Source organism: Halictus rubicundus, chromosome 18, assembly GCF_050948215.1.
Source record: "Halictus rubicundus isolate RS-2024b chromosome 18, iyHalRubi1_principal, whole genome shotgun sequence".
Lineage (NCBI taxonomy): Eukaryota > Metazoa > Arthropoda > Insecta > Hymenoptera > Halictidae > Halictus > Halictus rubicundus.
This window is the reverse complement of record NC_135166.1, coordinates 4,331,338-4,346,551: the sequence shown is the minus strand read 5'-3', so window position 1 is coordinate 4,346,551 and position 15,214 is coordinate 4,331,338. Positions and strand designations below refer to the sequence as shown.

Here is a 15,214-nt window from a genome sequence, read left to right as displayed (position 1 = left end):
ATAGCTGCAAAAATTATAGGAAATGCAACATCATTTGTTAAGAGAACGGTTCAGATGCGACACATGGTTTTTCTTTCACGAAGCTGATCCTTATGACCGGTAGAACACGGTTAAACCACGATTAAAATGCTTTTAATCGTGGATGTACAGTTCTAATTAATTAACCAGATCGTTAGTACCCTAAACGTTTGTTCTCTCATATTGGGTTTCTTAGCTAAAGGATGTATAACAATTTAATACTAAAGCTGAAGGTTAAAACTGCAGATTTTGAAGCTCAATGTTATCGTAAATAAATAATGACAATTGAACCTTGCGACTTGGACAAAATTATAAATTGTAAGATTTCCAACCAATTTTTGTGTCCGGTACGGGTTTACCTTGAATTCACCCTTCTCTTTTCTTTTTGTCTTTCTGTACGGGGAGGCTAGATTATCATGTACCACGGTGTCACGAAATTATATGTCACGGCCACCATAGCTGCAAAAATTATAAGAAATGCAACATCATTTGTTAAGAGAACGGTTCAGATGCGACCCATGGTTTCTCTCACGAAGTTGATCCTTATGACCGGTAGAACACGATTGAACAATTTTGTTTCTTTGACCTTGATCCTCAAGGTCAAGGTCAATTTTGCGGGAAATTTTTTTATGTCAATTACCAGCAATTATCGTAGGTGTAGAATCACAAATCAAAGGTGACGTATACCTTTGTGACACTCTGTACAGGGTGTAAAGAAATGTTTGGTCTTGTAACAGTTGCCGCAAAATTGTCCTTGACCTTGAGAATCAAGGAAAATTGAAAATTGAATTTCACGGTCAAATTTCTTTCCGATGCACTATATCCTACGCGCCACGTCAATAAAAATAAATATGTCGAGATATATCTAGAGTTCACCGTAGTAATTTTTAAAAAATTCCTACGAATCGCTTGTTTTCACGAGACAGGCTCGCCGAATGTGAAAGTGTGGGTCGCGGGCAGACGCACGACGACAACCGTGCGTTAAACAAAGACGCCGAGACTGTGCGGAAAATTATTGTTACCTCTTTCCGGCACGGGTTCGCGTAGACCGGGTCCAAGCTGCACCTCGCTCACCGCCGAGTATATACCGGGAATCTGAGCGCTGCATCGCAGGTTCAACTGGCCGTTCGAGAAATGGAACTGTTGGAGGTTCACCGTGATCTCGATCCACTGAAGATTCTCCGGCTGATCGACGTGGGACGCGCTATCGTTGCGATCCCACTTCTGCGGCGGATACTGCTGCGGCTGATGTTTTGTGTTGGAATCCACCTATAGGAAATCAAGCGTGAATTCATCGAGAAATTTCAGATGGTTCGGCGGGGGCGCCGCGAGACGGGGTGGAACGGGAATTCAGTCGCGTGAGAGCTGAGTGCACGAACGGTTGGAGAACGTTTCCACCAAAAAGAGGGAGAGAGAGAGAGAGAAAGTGAGACCATGCGAACGGGGAGGGAACGAGCAGAACGAGAAATAGAAGAAGAGAGAGAGAGAGAGAGAGGGGGTGCGAGAGGGAGAGAGAAAGGGAAGGCCGTGGAGCTGAGGAAATGTAAATCTGCTTTTAACGAAATCCGTTCATCTGGAATCGGGAACCGAACCCTTCGCCTCGCTCGTTCCACTTCATCCCTTTCCTATCGTCCTTCCCTACCGCATGCTGGCACCCTCCGTTAAGCACAAAGACGACTCCTTCCAGTTCGATGAAAAGTCGAAAGACTTCACCATTTCCGGTGCCGTGTTCTTCCGATTAACGTTTTCCCTTTTTACCCTTCTCTCTCTCTCTTTCTCTTGCTCTATATATACATATCTCTCTCTCGCTCCTGTCTCCCTTTCGGCCCTTTCTCTTTTTGTGTGCTTGCGCTCACGAAAAAGGCGCCGGCCAAGCTAAACCCGTAGTATTCACTGGAATGCTCGAGTTCCGAGTTTCTTAATGGATCATTATCGTTCTAAGAACCGGTGATGGCGTCGAAAGTAAGTTATTCGGTTGAACAGCCGACGGTGAGAGCTGAATCGCAAGTGGATCGGCTAAGATTTACTTAAAACTTTCCAACGAGGAAAAATACTAACGACTTTACCGATACTCGCGAAACGCGCGCGCGCGCACCACTGTTCCCGCAGTTTTTTCACGTTTGCTAGAGTCCCTACCCCCACCGCCGCGGCCATCTAGATACGATTACCCCGCTTATAAATTATTTAGTGTGCGTACGCCGGTGTGTCGGCGCGGCCGTGTATTGAAAGGTAAAACAAGCTTAACCGCTGTGTAATTTGTGGCTGAATGGACGGACAGAAACGTGTGGTAGGGGGAAAGAGGTGAAGAAGGATACCTCTGATTATGTCAATATGTAAATACAGTCTTTTCTCGATGTATGTCCTAAATATCTAGCAGATAGAAGTCCCAGAACTATCCCCACGAAAATTTCCTAGCGTCAGGCGCAACATACAGTGATTTCTCTGTATATGTCGCCAAGGCCTGGGTGATAAACGTCGCGGAATTATCCCCACTGTCGCGGTGTGTACTCCGTGTGGGGCTCCAACGCTTGAGTGACCTCGGTCGTCCAGGAGTACAAACATAATAAGGGTCGGGCATATCGGTGTGAGACCACTACTAATTCAATGACAAAACTTCTTTATTTTGTCAATAGTTTTTTATGAGACTTTTACCAACATATTCGTGGCATTTTTCTAATGAAAATGATACCAAATATGGTATAATTCCGATGATATTTGCCGAAGCCAATCGACAGTGTATCAAAGAATGTCTTCTAGCCGATATATGTCAGTGGGTAGACCCGTGTTGTGGACATATATCAAGCACTGTATACAATGTGATTTGAATACTAATCCTACCACCGTCGCGTCGGTCAAATCGCCAGTTAAATTACTGTCAGTTCAAAAAGATCCTTTTGATTATTAATTGTTCAAGGTGACTTTTCCTACCGAGAGAAAATCGTGTCTTATGTATTATATGTCATCCGTATTTATAGATGGCGCAGTTAATTATAAAACACCAGAGCCTCGCTTTGCATGTACAAAGATTCGCTTTGACAAGGACGGTGCGTTTTTCAGGATGCTTAATTCCATTACGGTATCATTGTGTTTACCGCTACGTGTTTCACCCGGGTAAGATATAAAAATTGTTTTTATCTCGCCCCGGAAACTCGCTCGGTACTTTTGTGGAAGGTTTTTGTATGGAGATAGTTTTGTGTAGAATTTTTTCAACGACTGAAAAATGGTTAAAAGTCCAGTGAGAAATTCTTTTGTGCGAATATTCAGTTTCGACGTTTCGAGACAAAAAAAAAAATTGCAGTGAAACGCGAGCGTCGCTTGGTTTCGTTATAAATAGTTGTAAATTGTTTACGACGGGGTGCAGCAACCGTGTTGTAAAGGTGCCTTCCAAAATGCACACGCAACCTGGAAAAACTTCATTTATTCATTCGAATCGGGCACTATTGGGTAACGGAAGGTCTACAAGTACTGGGAAAAGTTTTAATAGAAAAGACGCCCGTGTATCATGAAATTAGATCTCCGGGGAGTTCTGATTTCATTGGTATAATTGAAAGAAGCCACTCCGCCGAAGCCCCTGAAAAGAATGTCGATGTTTGTTGGGAAGAAATCTTATACTCGAAGCAAACGTGACCCTTGTCACATTTCATCTCATTCATTGTGTTACCTCGAATGACGACCAAACGAACGATCTGCAACGTGTGCGCGCTAAACAATCCTCGACTTCAAGAATTTCGAACGCAACCTACGCTATATCAATTAATTATTATTGGAAAATTCGAAAAATTACTTATCAGAAAAATGTCTAAATTACAGTATTATTCTGATTACGTTATAGCTGAAATCTAATAAGCAGACAAATTTTCTGCATCTGTTGCAAAAAGCTGGAGCCACTTAAGAATTTCTTCGTTTCTTTAATAATGTTTGTACGTTCAAAGTAGCATATTTAAGATTGCAGTTTAAAAATGCACGGTCTAGTACTGAATCGTAAATAATACAAATACTTTGATACTTTCGTTTGTATTTCATTTCGATGTTTCAAGCGAGTGGGGATAATTCCGCGACAATTATCAGCCATGCCTCGGCGACATATATAGAGAATTCACTGTACATACTTCTATACGTCAGCTTATCAAAATTATTTAGAGAAGTAGTACATTCTTATTTAATACTGACTAGTTACAATCGACTTAGAAAATATTTATTTTGCATAACGATCCGCAGTCTACAAATCACACACATTGTTCGAGCGAAATTGGAGTAGCTCGTCCAATTCTGACGAAGCGAGTGTGCACGAAATTCGTTCCTCTGCAAAAACTCGGCGAAATGCATGTCCATCGGGTACACCCGTATATTTCCCGCATTAAACAATTTGTCAAATCCGTGTCAGTCAGAACAAACATGCACGCCCGCGCGCGCGTGGACACGTTGAAAGGGCTGGCGTACGAATTTTCACGGTTGAAAAATTATGCTATTCTCCCCACAGTTAAGAGCGCCTAAGAAAAAAAAAAAAGAGAATAGGTGTCCCATGATTAATGGTCTCGTAGATTCGATGCTTATCTCCCTTCCGGGGAGGGAGTTGTGCTTAGTCGATAAATAAATTTCGCTCCTCGAGCTGCCGTTTTTGGAATGTAATCTGATGGGGTGAAAGCGAAGATGATTGCGATCGCTCGAAGCTCACGGTAAATCCTTTATCGTACATCAATCGTTCACGAAAGCGTGAATAATACAACAGGCAGCTTTTATTTTTAATGTTACTAATGATTCTGTGTCACTGTTTCATCGAATTACTTCCAGCGGAAAGAAATTCGTATCACGGTAGAACCTCGCTAGTTGCACAAAATGCGGACAAAAATCGAAGCTGCGACGAAAGAGGCAACCACTGATTATAGTGATTCATAATGACTGTCTTCTTTTGTTTCTACGTACACCACAATCCCCACCACGAGTTCCGGAACCTTCGATAACTAACGCAAAGTTCACGTATTTTATTTTTATATTTTAGATTACCAAAATAAAAATATACTTTACTTTATGTGTTTGGGACCTTGGAAATAAAAATATTTTATCCTATGTTTTAGATTATCCAAATAAAAATATTTTATTCTGTGTCTTAGATTATCAAAATATATATATATTTATTTTTAAAAAATAATAAGAAGAATTAATTATAATTTAAGAATCCATACTTGTCATATATCAAAATATCTGCTATTGCTTTGTTAAAATTAAGGAGATTGATGAAAATCGAAATAGATCATTTATAAACGATCGTGGCCGTAGTTAGCACGAGATAACGAGCAAGAAACCAACATCGTGTCGTGCAAGCCTTCAGCTCAGTAGTTAAATGTGGTAATTAAGGGTCGCGGACATTCTTCTCTGAAAACCTTCTCAGGTTAGCAGATAGATGCTGCTTGATCTCTTATCACGAGGTACTTACTGTTCTTAAGATAATTTGATCTCACAAGGGTCAATTAGGTAAATGTGTGTTTCAGCAGAACGTGCCGGGAGAAGTGAATAATGAAATTCGGGTACGTACAAGGAGCAGTGAATAGATATAATGTAAATCACAAACAATTTAGTTGATTACCTTTGCATTAAACATTCGCCTGACGGTTTCGAGAATATAAACAAAATGCAACCAAAAAACGATCGTTTAAAATAAGACAACAAACAATCATTCGACTTGATGAATTATCTTCAATACCTCGTTATTTGTTTTCGTTACTTGAATTACATCCAGATAATATTGTGTTTAATATAATACTAAATAATAAATCATTTCACCAGAAGAAGAGGTCACTGAACTAAATTAATTATTAAATTTACATATGCCAATGTATGTAGTTTAGTAATGGGAAATAAATAGAACAAATTAACTGACATACGATTATCTCAAATAACGTACAATTATCACTAGAACTACCGGACCAGTCAAAATGACTGGTTCCTAATTTTTTCTTTTACAATTACCGAAATTGTAAAAATGTTTTCATCGGAAATTTTTGAATGTACTTCTTCATTTCTATGAACTCATTACAATATCGACTCATTACAATATGGACTCATTACAATATGGACTCATTACAATATGGACTCATTACAATAAAAGTTGTGTGAAGTCTAAATGGACACAGTCTAGTCACAGTTACAAAGCAACATACGTCAGTCGCATTTATTGCTCGATAGTTCTATTGTTATAATAGATTCTCTTAATGATCATTTCTCAAATAATTTATTTAGATAATGCCCAAGCCTGATTCGTATCGAATGACGTCTGACAAGTCCCAAAAGCTTGATGGAGCAGAGGAGCAGGGGGGAGAGGGGTGGTCGTACAGTCCAGCCTAGTTAATTGGATATGTTTTAGTTTTCGTGGAAAACAATTTGGTGGAAAAGTGGCTCAATTTGGAAGGGCGCGCGGTGGCTTTTCCGGGCGACTGTACAAACAGAGAAACGCAGCAAGAAGCCCCGATAGAATTTCTGGGGCAGATTGTAATGCAGCAGCAGCTACCCTAAAATCCAGGCGGTGAGCGAATTCGTTTTCGGTGGTCGAAGCCCTCGCTACTTCGCGCCGTTAATTTTCGTGGGAGCGTAGGTGGTAGCAGCGAGGATCATGAGCGCGACCTGGTCGGGAGCACAAATTTGAGCACACAGGCGGCGGTTGTGTGCGGGCTTCAGGGGCAAACAAGGCACGTCGTCGCGAGAGGTTAAATCCTCGGCGCACCGTTCAATTAGAGAAAACCGAGAAAACGCGTTCCCTGAGAGGGAGGAGGGGGGGGAGGGACAGGTGGAACGGGGTTCCGCAGAGGTGCTTCCCCCGCGTTCGTTCGAGGCGGCCGAAACGCGAGGGTGGCGATGAGAAGCTCAAAGGCACGGGGGAGGTCGTTGAAAACCAGCGGCGGGATTACCAGATAGCGACAAGGACGACACCAGCCCTCGCGCATTCCTCGTCCTGGGACGGCGATTGTCGGCGAACGATGCAGTATACGACGTAACACGACAAAGTGCGATAGTGTGTACGCACGTAAACATACCTATAGCTCGGCGAGCTATGACTTCCTGCACCTACAGGGTAGCCCGTTAAACATCCACCCTTTCTGATACAGTCCGCCGGGAAAGTCGCAACCCTTCGAACGGAACCGATTTCCGAAAATAATCCACGTTTTCCTCCTCGACCGTCTCTCTCAAGTGTTGCAAACATGTGTCGCAACAGTTTCAACACAGCCGATTTATTCGAATTAACCCTTCGCACTCGAAGCCATTTTAACTCTAAAACGAAACATTTCTTCCGACCTAGAATATTTCCCTTCTACATATATATTTTCGTGCTATACATACGAAAATCGTGCAATTTACTGGTACAGTACTGAAAAGTTTAGTAATTTATTAAATACAAACAAATTTAATAATGTAAAAAATATTTTACATAATGATACAGGAAGTTTTAGTGGCGCCATACCAGTCGCCATTCGAAAGCCGAGGGTTAAACTGCGAATGGTACGCATTTATGGCAAAAATGGATGAACGGAACACGAAACCGTATACAAATCAGATTGGGGATTTTTATGCACAGTATTTGGATTTAATTTCTCTTTTTAATGATTTGAAGGAGTTGACAATAACGAAAAGGTGTTAACCAATTCTTTAAATGTCTTTACTGTTTTGCATTTGAAACCTGCAGCCTAGTAATGATTTTAGAAGAATTTGAGGACACTGTTAGGTTAGTTTGTACGTACTCACATTATTAACGGAAGAAGCACATTTTTATAAAACAAAATTTATTTTACACATCTTGTGATAATCCTTCTTGGAAAAAACTCGAGTCGTTTGGTTTCTCTTTTAAAAAATGTCGCTTGATACAGAAAGGTGTGGAGAGACTTTTCAGAGTGACTGTATCTCCGTTGTTTTCTGCAAGTAACGAAAACTTTAGCCCTCGACTGGTCAGCTGGTTTACGATGCACCCTAATTTCCGTTTTTAAGTGTCAACCCTTCGTGGATGAGAATTTTTTACAGTACATATTAAAAACATTTCTTTCACGGAATTAGACCGTGCAGTTACCTCGGAAATTATGTTGAGGATCATAGTTCGTGCGGAAATGAACATATCTTCAAATTATTATTGAAGAAAGCTTATTTAAAAAAAATATAAAAATTTATTATTTCGACATTATCTTGAAAACGAACGCTCAAGCTAGTTTATTATGTTCGTCGGATATACGACTCAGTTTAAAAACACCTAATTGGAAATTAAATTTTAGTTAAAATATTCACGGGTACATTCATTTAGAAATATTGTTACTTTTACTGTTAAACAGGTTCAACATCGAGCTTCGAACTAGTGTTTCCCCCCACTACACTCCTATGAAGTGTAGATGTACACGCATATACAGTGTTTACTCGATATATGTCCAAAACACGGGTCTAGCCAGGGACGAATATCGTCCAGGAGATATTCTTTGATCTACGCCGAACGTAGAAGAGGACAGCGAAGCTCTAGAGGCTACCGAGATCTCTTCATCTTCTTGAGGGGGTATACCCCGCGGTAGTGGGGATAATTCCGCGACGTTTATCATGCAGGCCTTGGCGACATATATAGAGAAATCACTGTAATTTCTTTCCTTATACACATGACTCTTGTGTAATAAGAAGTTGTCAGTCGTAAAAATTTTTCTTATGAAAATACCCTGACACGAAATATGAAGACTACGTTCCAACTTAACTGATACAAACAGTTTTTCCATCTCATCCGGAAGTGAAAATGAAAGCTTCCGAAAACACCGGCACAGCAACGAGATAATCTTTCGCGGAACGTGTTACGTTTCGACTACTCGGGAGCGCAGAGCGCTAATATCAATAATTAATCAAGATGTATTTTACCCGCGTCGGCAAATTGCGTTGTTTAGCTCGGGCGCAGGAATACGATTACCTTGCACGGCATCGTCTTCGTCTTCGGCGCTGCAAACTGTGCGGGAAACCCAAAACTACATCTCGGAGGACTAATTTCTGGTGTTCAAATAAACACTCCGTAACATCTATCGTGGCGATCTAGCGTTAGTAATAATTCACGTTAACAACATTTCGGTGATACACTGAAACTACAGTGTATCGTACATACGTTCGCATAATAATAATGTTTATACATCGGTCCCCTTCTCGCTGATAATTCTGTCATTCTTACGCCAACATTACGCAACACCGCGATCTGTTTAATTCGCGAAGTTACGAAACAAATGTCAATATGCAATGTTAACCGTCGCAAAGTATCAACTTTGTGCGCCCCTCCCCCCTCCCCTCGGGGATGCGGACTAGTTTCCGTCAAACTAGAAACAGTTGCAAACTCACTGTGTGTCCAAATAACAGTTTTACCATTCCCGATGTAAAATTCATCGAAATTATTGCGTACCGTTTGAACGAATTCAGTGGAATCTCACCGTGAAAACGTAGAACTCGAATATATCCTTTAGGCGAACAATTTGCACGTGAAATTGCGAGATTGAGTAGAGTATCAAACGAACCAAATAAACTGATTAAAAAAAAAAAAGAAGCCACGGTAAAGTTTACTTCAAGTGGATGAACGGCTACAAAGGCATTGTTCATCATGGAATCCCCTAAGCGGAGAGTGAAGTATTGTAGTTAAATCGTGTTATAGTGAAATGAAAAGAAATGAAACGCGCATTTAATAATGCATGCGTTAAAGTGGATTATGCGACGGCACGGTGGAAATTCAAACCTCTATTGCAGATTCACTTTGTTGTTTGTAAACCGGTTTGCAAACTGCAACTTCACTGCGCGTTTGTGGCGCGAGCTCAACATTTTTAGAAGAGGATTCCATAGTATTTGTTTTGAATCGTGCTCAAAATGCTTTTAATCGTGGATGTACAGTTCTAATTAATTAACCAGATCGTTAGTACCCTAAACGTTTGTTCTCTCGCATTGGGTTTCTTCGCTAAAGGATCTATAACAATTTAATACTAAACCTGAAGGTTAAAACTACAAATTTTGAAGTCCATTTTTATCATAAAATGACAGACAATCAATAAATAATTAAAATTGAACTTTGCGACTCTAAAACAATTATAAAGTGTAAGTTTTCCAAAAAAATTGACACATTTTTACCTCATTTTATTATTTACTAAAAGCATTGATGAAAAACATCTTCTAAAACAATTAAAATTAGCTTGTAAAATTACAAATCTCGTTTCTAAATTTCAAATAAAATTTGCATGAACCTTTAAAATCTATTTCGATCAGAGAAGTTAGGCAGTCAATAAATAACAATCAATAAATAATGACAATTGAACCTTGCGACTTCAAACAAATTTCAAAGTGTAAAATTTCCCAAAAATTGACACATTCTTACTTTATTTTTTTAATTTAGTGGAGGTAAATATTAAATCGAGCTTTCAGCAACAGTTCGTGCACAGATTAGCGGAACAACAATCGTTCGCAAAGAAATTGTGGAAAAGAGAATTCTACGAATTATTTGTTATTAATTCTTTTGACACGTTGGGAAGAACCGGAGAACGTCGGGAAAATATTTCTATTAACAATCTCGCTCGCGGAAGAAACAATAGCAGAGTTTTCGGCCGCCCAGTATGCACGGCGCAGCATTGTGCGGGCTTACACCTGAAAATGTACTGCAGTCGTGCTGTGCATTGCACTTAAGGGCGTAGCCATGCGAAACCCCTGCAATGGCAGTTTGTCCCACGAATTTATGCACGTGGCTGTTGGCTGCGAAAACGGGATACTTTTGACCGTTACTTCGCGCGCTAACGTCAAGCCTTTTCGGCACCTTTGAAGTGTTTTCGGTGGTTTCCCGGCAAACCACGGCTATGAAATGCAGCCCCGTGCCCGTCGCACCGACACGGCATTCGCGCGATATTGTTTTAACGTTATTTGACGGATTATTGCCCAACAATTGTTCCGCCACGACCGACTACGTTGCACAGCGGGGCTTCCACTTTTCACCGTCCAACGCACGAAACGGGAATTTTTCTTTTGTTAAACAAGACGACTACCGACACCGTTCTTTTCTTCTCTTTTTCAGGAACAAATTGCGGATTACACGGCGCGTTCCACTTGAAATATCTCCCTTATTTCGAACAATACGCGAAAATGTTTCGAATAAAAGATATACGATTTAAAGCAATTAATAAGATTTGTAATAATGTTCTTTTTGACAAATGGACGCGCAAAGAAGATATGATCACTTTCGTTCGTTCTTTAAATTGAGTGACTTATTCTTTATGTTTGATTATAGCTTGAGCAAAATCACTGTAATTCGTCTATGGGATATCGTATGTGTATAGTGGTTTACTGAAAAATGTGTTATAATTTTTAAAAATGTGTACTTGTGTATTCATGGAATTATGGAACGTATTTGTCAGAGAAAATTTATGTTTGCAATATTTCATTCGTCAGACGAAACAATGTAAGCAGAGAAATTCACGACTGTTTTACATTTTCATTACCAAAATTGTATTGTTAATTCTATATTTTTATTTCACTCGAAACTGCTATATGCAAGTTGTTTGTACGTGTAAAGACAGAACAATGAACAACAGAAATATCTTATTTAATTTATCGGCACAGAGTCACCAAAATACATTCTTAACGAAAACCTCCCCCAACACCCTAACACTTCACAAGTAAATGGAACAGCGTCATTTCGCGCGAGCCAATTGTCACCGAAATCACCCCTATCGCGTTATGTTTACCTTCCCGCCTCCCCCATTCTCGCAGACAGTGTGTATGATAATACCATTCATTCGGCATTGAAGCGAGTTCAACCAATCTCCGGTTTAGTGCTCTTCGGCGACACTCCCCTCCTCGCTTAATTCCTTTAATCCGACCCGACCGAATCATTCGGCTTCAACGAAATGATTTCAAAGTATTAAACCGCTCCACCTCCGCTCGCGTTTCCGAACTAAAAATGTTTCTATCAATTACTGTTTCAAAAAAAAGACGGTACAGCACAACTTTCCCCCTCCCATAATTTGCAGGATCATTTACCAAATTACATGTTCCCTTGCGACTTTATTTACAATATTTGAAATTTCGCAAACTGTTCCCCCTTGAATTTTTAATTCAATCATTTTTGCCATTTTCACTTGACTTCTTCTCGCTGCGGTGCGCGTTGACTTGGGTCAAGCCAGTTAACAGTAATTATTACAACACGAAACTCACGAATTAATGAACGATATTACCACGAGGCTTTACTATCATTTCACCTTCAAGATTTCTGTTTTCCTTCTACTTACTCGGGAAGCCAGCGAGGTGAACTTTGTTTACTAACAGGTGTCTTCCCTGTGCATCATAACAATTACGCTACTGTGTGCTCAAAATTAACTTTTGGAAAGTCACTGGCTTATAAGTATATTTGTATAGATATACAAATGCATATTCATATAATAAACAGGGTGTCCCAAAACTGTTGTATTTCCTCGAATTATTGCAGGAAGTAGAATTGGTCGGTCGTGGTCAGACGCGTCAGACGATCCCTACCTAACAGCACGCGTATTCCCTGCATTTTCAAACACGATTTTTCCGAAATCCGGATGAAAAAATTTGTTCATAAGGAATCTCCTCGCGCCCGCTTATACGCCCTGTATAATTGTCACAGACGTAAAAGACAGCACGTAAAAAACTTGTAAAAACCGACTTTCAGTATTTTATCTACAAATCCCGACCAGCTGCAATTTTTTCAAAATTTCTTTTTCACATCGCGCAGTAAACTAGTTGTTCCGACTTCTAAAAAAAAAATCCGATTTGTGCTGCAATATTAAAAAAGTTGCTCTTTTTACGAGTGTCCGAATATTATCGCGAGTGGCTGTATACATGTCTCATATACCTGTGTACGTATAGTAGTTCTTAAAATAAATCTACTCACTTATTCCGTGCCATTTGCCGGCTCGTTAAAGGTTACAGATAACACACAAGCGCTATCATGTCGTCCAAGAGCGTACAGGATCGTCGAGGTAAATCCGGAAATGTCATTCTACAGGGTGTGCCAAAAATATTCGAGGGAAATTGAGGGGAATACAGTTATCCCCTCTCTGTCATTACCGGGTTAGTCACGTGACATTGTGTGATACATATGCGCGTCAGAGACTAAGCGCGTCACGTGATCGCCCGTGGCTGAAGCGTGGGGGGAATGGCGTCGTGGAAGGGGTAAGGGTAGAGTGGGGGACAAGTCTTGATCTGGCAACGCTGCTATAACCTAGTAGTCAAATACCGTAATCCCTCGCGAGAGAGGGGAATACGATATGTCTTCCCACAGAGAGTCGTCGGAGGGGAATCTGGTAGTGGAGGGGTGCGTCACGTGATCAGCCGTGGCGGAAGCGTGGGGGGAATGGCGTCCTGGAAGGGGTAAGGGTAGAGTGGGGGACAAGTCTTGATCTGGCAACGCTGCTATAACCTAGTAGCCAAATACCGTAATCCCTCGCGAGAGAGGGGAATACGATATGTCTTCCCACAGAGAGTCGTCGGAGGGGAATCTGGTAGTGGAGGGGTTCGTCACGTGATCAGCCGTGGCGGAAGCGTGGGGGGAATGGCGTCGTGGAAGAGGTAAGGTAGAGTGGGGGACAAGTCTTGATCTGGCAACGTAGCTATAACCTAGTAGCCAAATACCGTAACCCCTCGCGGGAGAGGGGAATATCGTCGGAGGGGAATCTGATAGTGGAGGGGGAAGTGTAAGGACCTTTTCTGGCAACGCTGATCAAGAGGATTGCAGTCGGGCGATAACAGAGGTTTTCGTGAAGCCTGATTAATCTTTTCTTTCAAAACCATCACGAATTCCGCGCTTGTCTTGCTTGATCGGAACGATTCCAGCGATTTGCCCGGGACGCGCGGGTAACCTTCTACCGTTTGTCGGAATTTTGGGATTTCTCGGATAGATCGTAAACTCGCGTCTTCCGGTAGCGAAACCAGGCAACGATTTCCGCGGGCGATTTTCCGGCGCGAAACAATACGAGCGTTGCCCCTGTTCGGTCGTATTCCCGGTTCATGGCTGACATTTTCCCACTTGTTCGCTGATTGGTGGCTTATACAGTGAGCTACCTTATCGACAATTGCTTGATCCGCGTTCGCCTCTTCTATTTTGCGGGGGACTGTCCGGAGAAATTCCGAGTTAATCTCGACGACCCTGTATAAATCGACCTTAAATTGTATCGACCGTGCGGCAAAACAAGGAACGGCAATGCACGGGGGTGGGTGAGGGGGAGGGGGTTGGATCGAGCCGCGGCATCTCGAGCGGTTACCGTTTTACCCTTTCCCTTTTCTTCAATGGCTCCTCTCATCCATGATTTTCTAGCCTTGTCGAGATTCAGCAGGTATTTAAGGGCGCTTACGCCCGTTGAAAGAACCGGCGGATACCTCTGGGTGGTATCGAGTGAGCATGGGCCGGGGCCAGGAAAAAAGCCAGAGATTGTCTAGAAGGGGGCCGGGGTTGACGGGGGTTGGAGGGAGGAAACGAAACCAGGGCTGCACGAGAAGAAAGAAACTGAAAGCCGATGCTCGAACACCGAATCGATCTTATAAGATTCCTCCTCCGGTTCGCCCCTTTACAGGGTTAACCAGCTGGCTTGCAGCAGTGGGGATTCGACCGACGTGTCCCGACTTTACTTTGCCCGTAGATGGGGCCCCGGCCACGAAATTCGTGCACCTCTGCAATTTGTCCGACGATTTCGGCAGCGAAGTCTCAATTAAAGCGACTTAAATACACGAACCGAGCCACGGCTACGAGTCTCTGACCCAACCGAGATCGGATAAAGGAGCCCGGTCGACTCCATTTCGATTCTTTCTCGCGCACAGCCTCTTTTAGAGATCAGTCTATCGATCGCCCGGGTGATATTTCACCTTCTCGGTTGCGTTCGACTATCTTCCGTCAATTGTTTACGCATCGTTGTCGTCAATTTCTTTATCGTTTTCTTTTTATCGAATTATTTACCTCAATTTGCAACGGTTATGGGTCAACGCGGTGGGGTTCTGAATTAGATGAAGAGTCCGACATCTTGCAGGAGTGTTTTGGCACAAGAATTTTCATCTTGTTGTATTTATTTTCTAAGTTAACTATTTTATATTGTGTTCTTTTAACTTGATATTTGGGTTGTTAGTTGAAAATATGATCGTTGGAGATTTCTATGGTGCACGCATCACGAATCGTTGGCCGATATACTCTCCTAAACGATACATGTCCCTGGCT

The 15,214-nt window shown here is 41.7% G+C and overlaps 2 protein-coding genes across 4 annotated transcripts in view; one reads left to right on the top strand and one right to left on the bottom strand.

Moving 5' to 3' along the window:
• The window catches only part of LOC143362763 (uncharacterized), a 222,795-nt gene that overhangs the window by 21,708 nt on the left and 185,873 nt on the right, over positions 1 to 15,214 (bottom strand). Inside the window, exon 5 of the mRNA XM_076803193.1 lies at positions 1,041 to 1,287. Coding sequence (XP_076659308.1) covers positions 1,041 to 1,287 — 247 coding nt within the window. The remainder of the gene's footprint in view (positions 1 to 1,040; positions 1,288 to 15,214) is intronic.
• LOC143362757 (odorant receptor Or2-like) overlaps positions 1 to 15,214 on the top strand; it is a 361,950-nt gene that overhangs the window by 175,102 nt on the left and 171,634 nt on the right. The window lies entirely within an intron of this gene.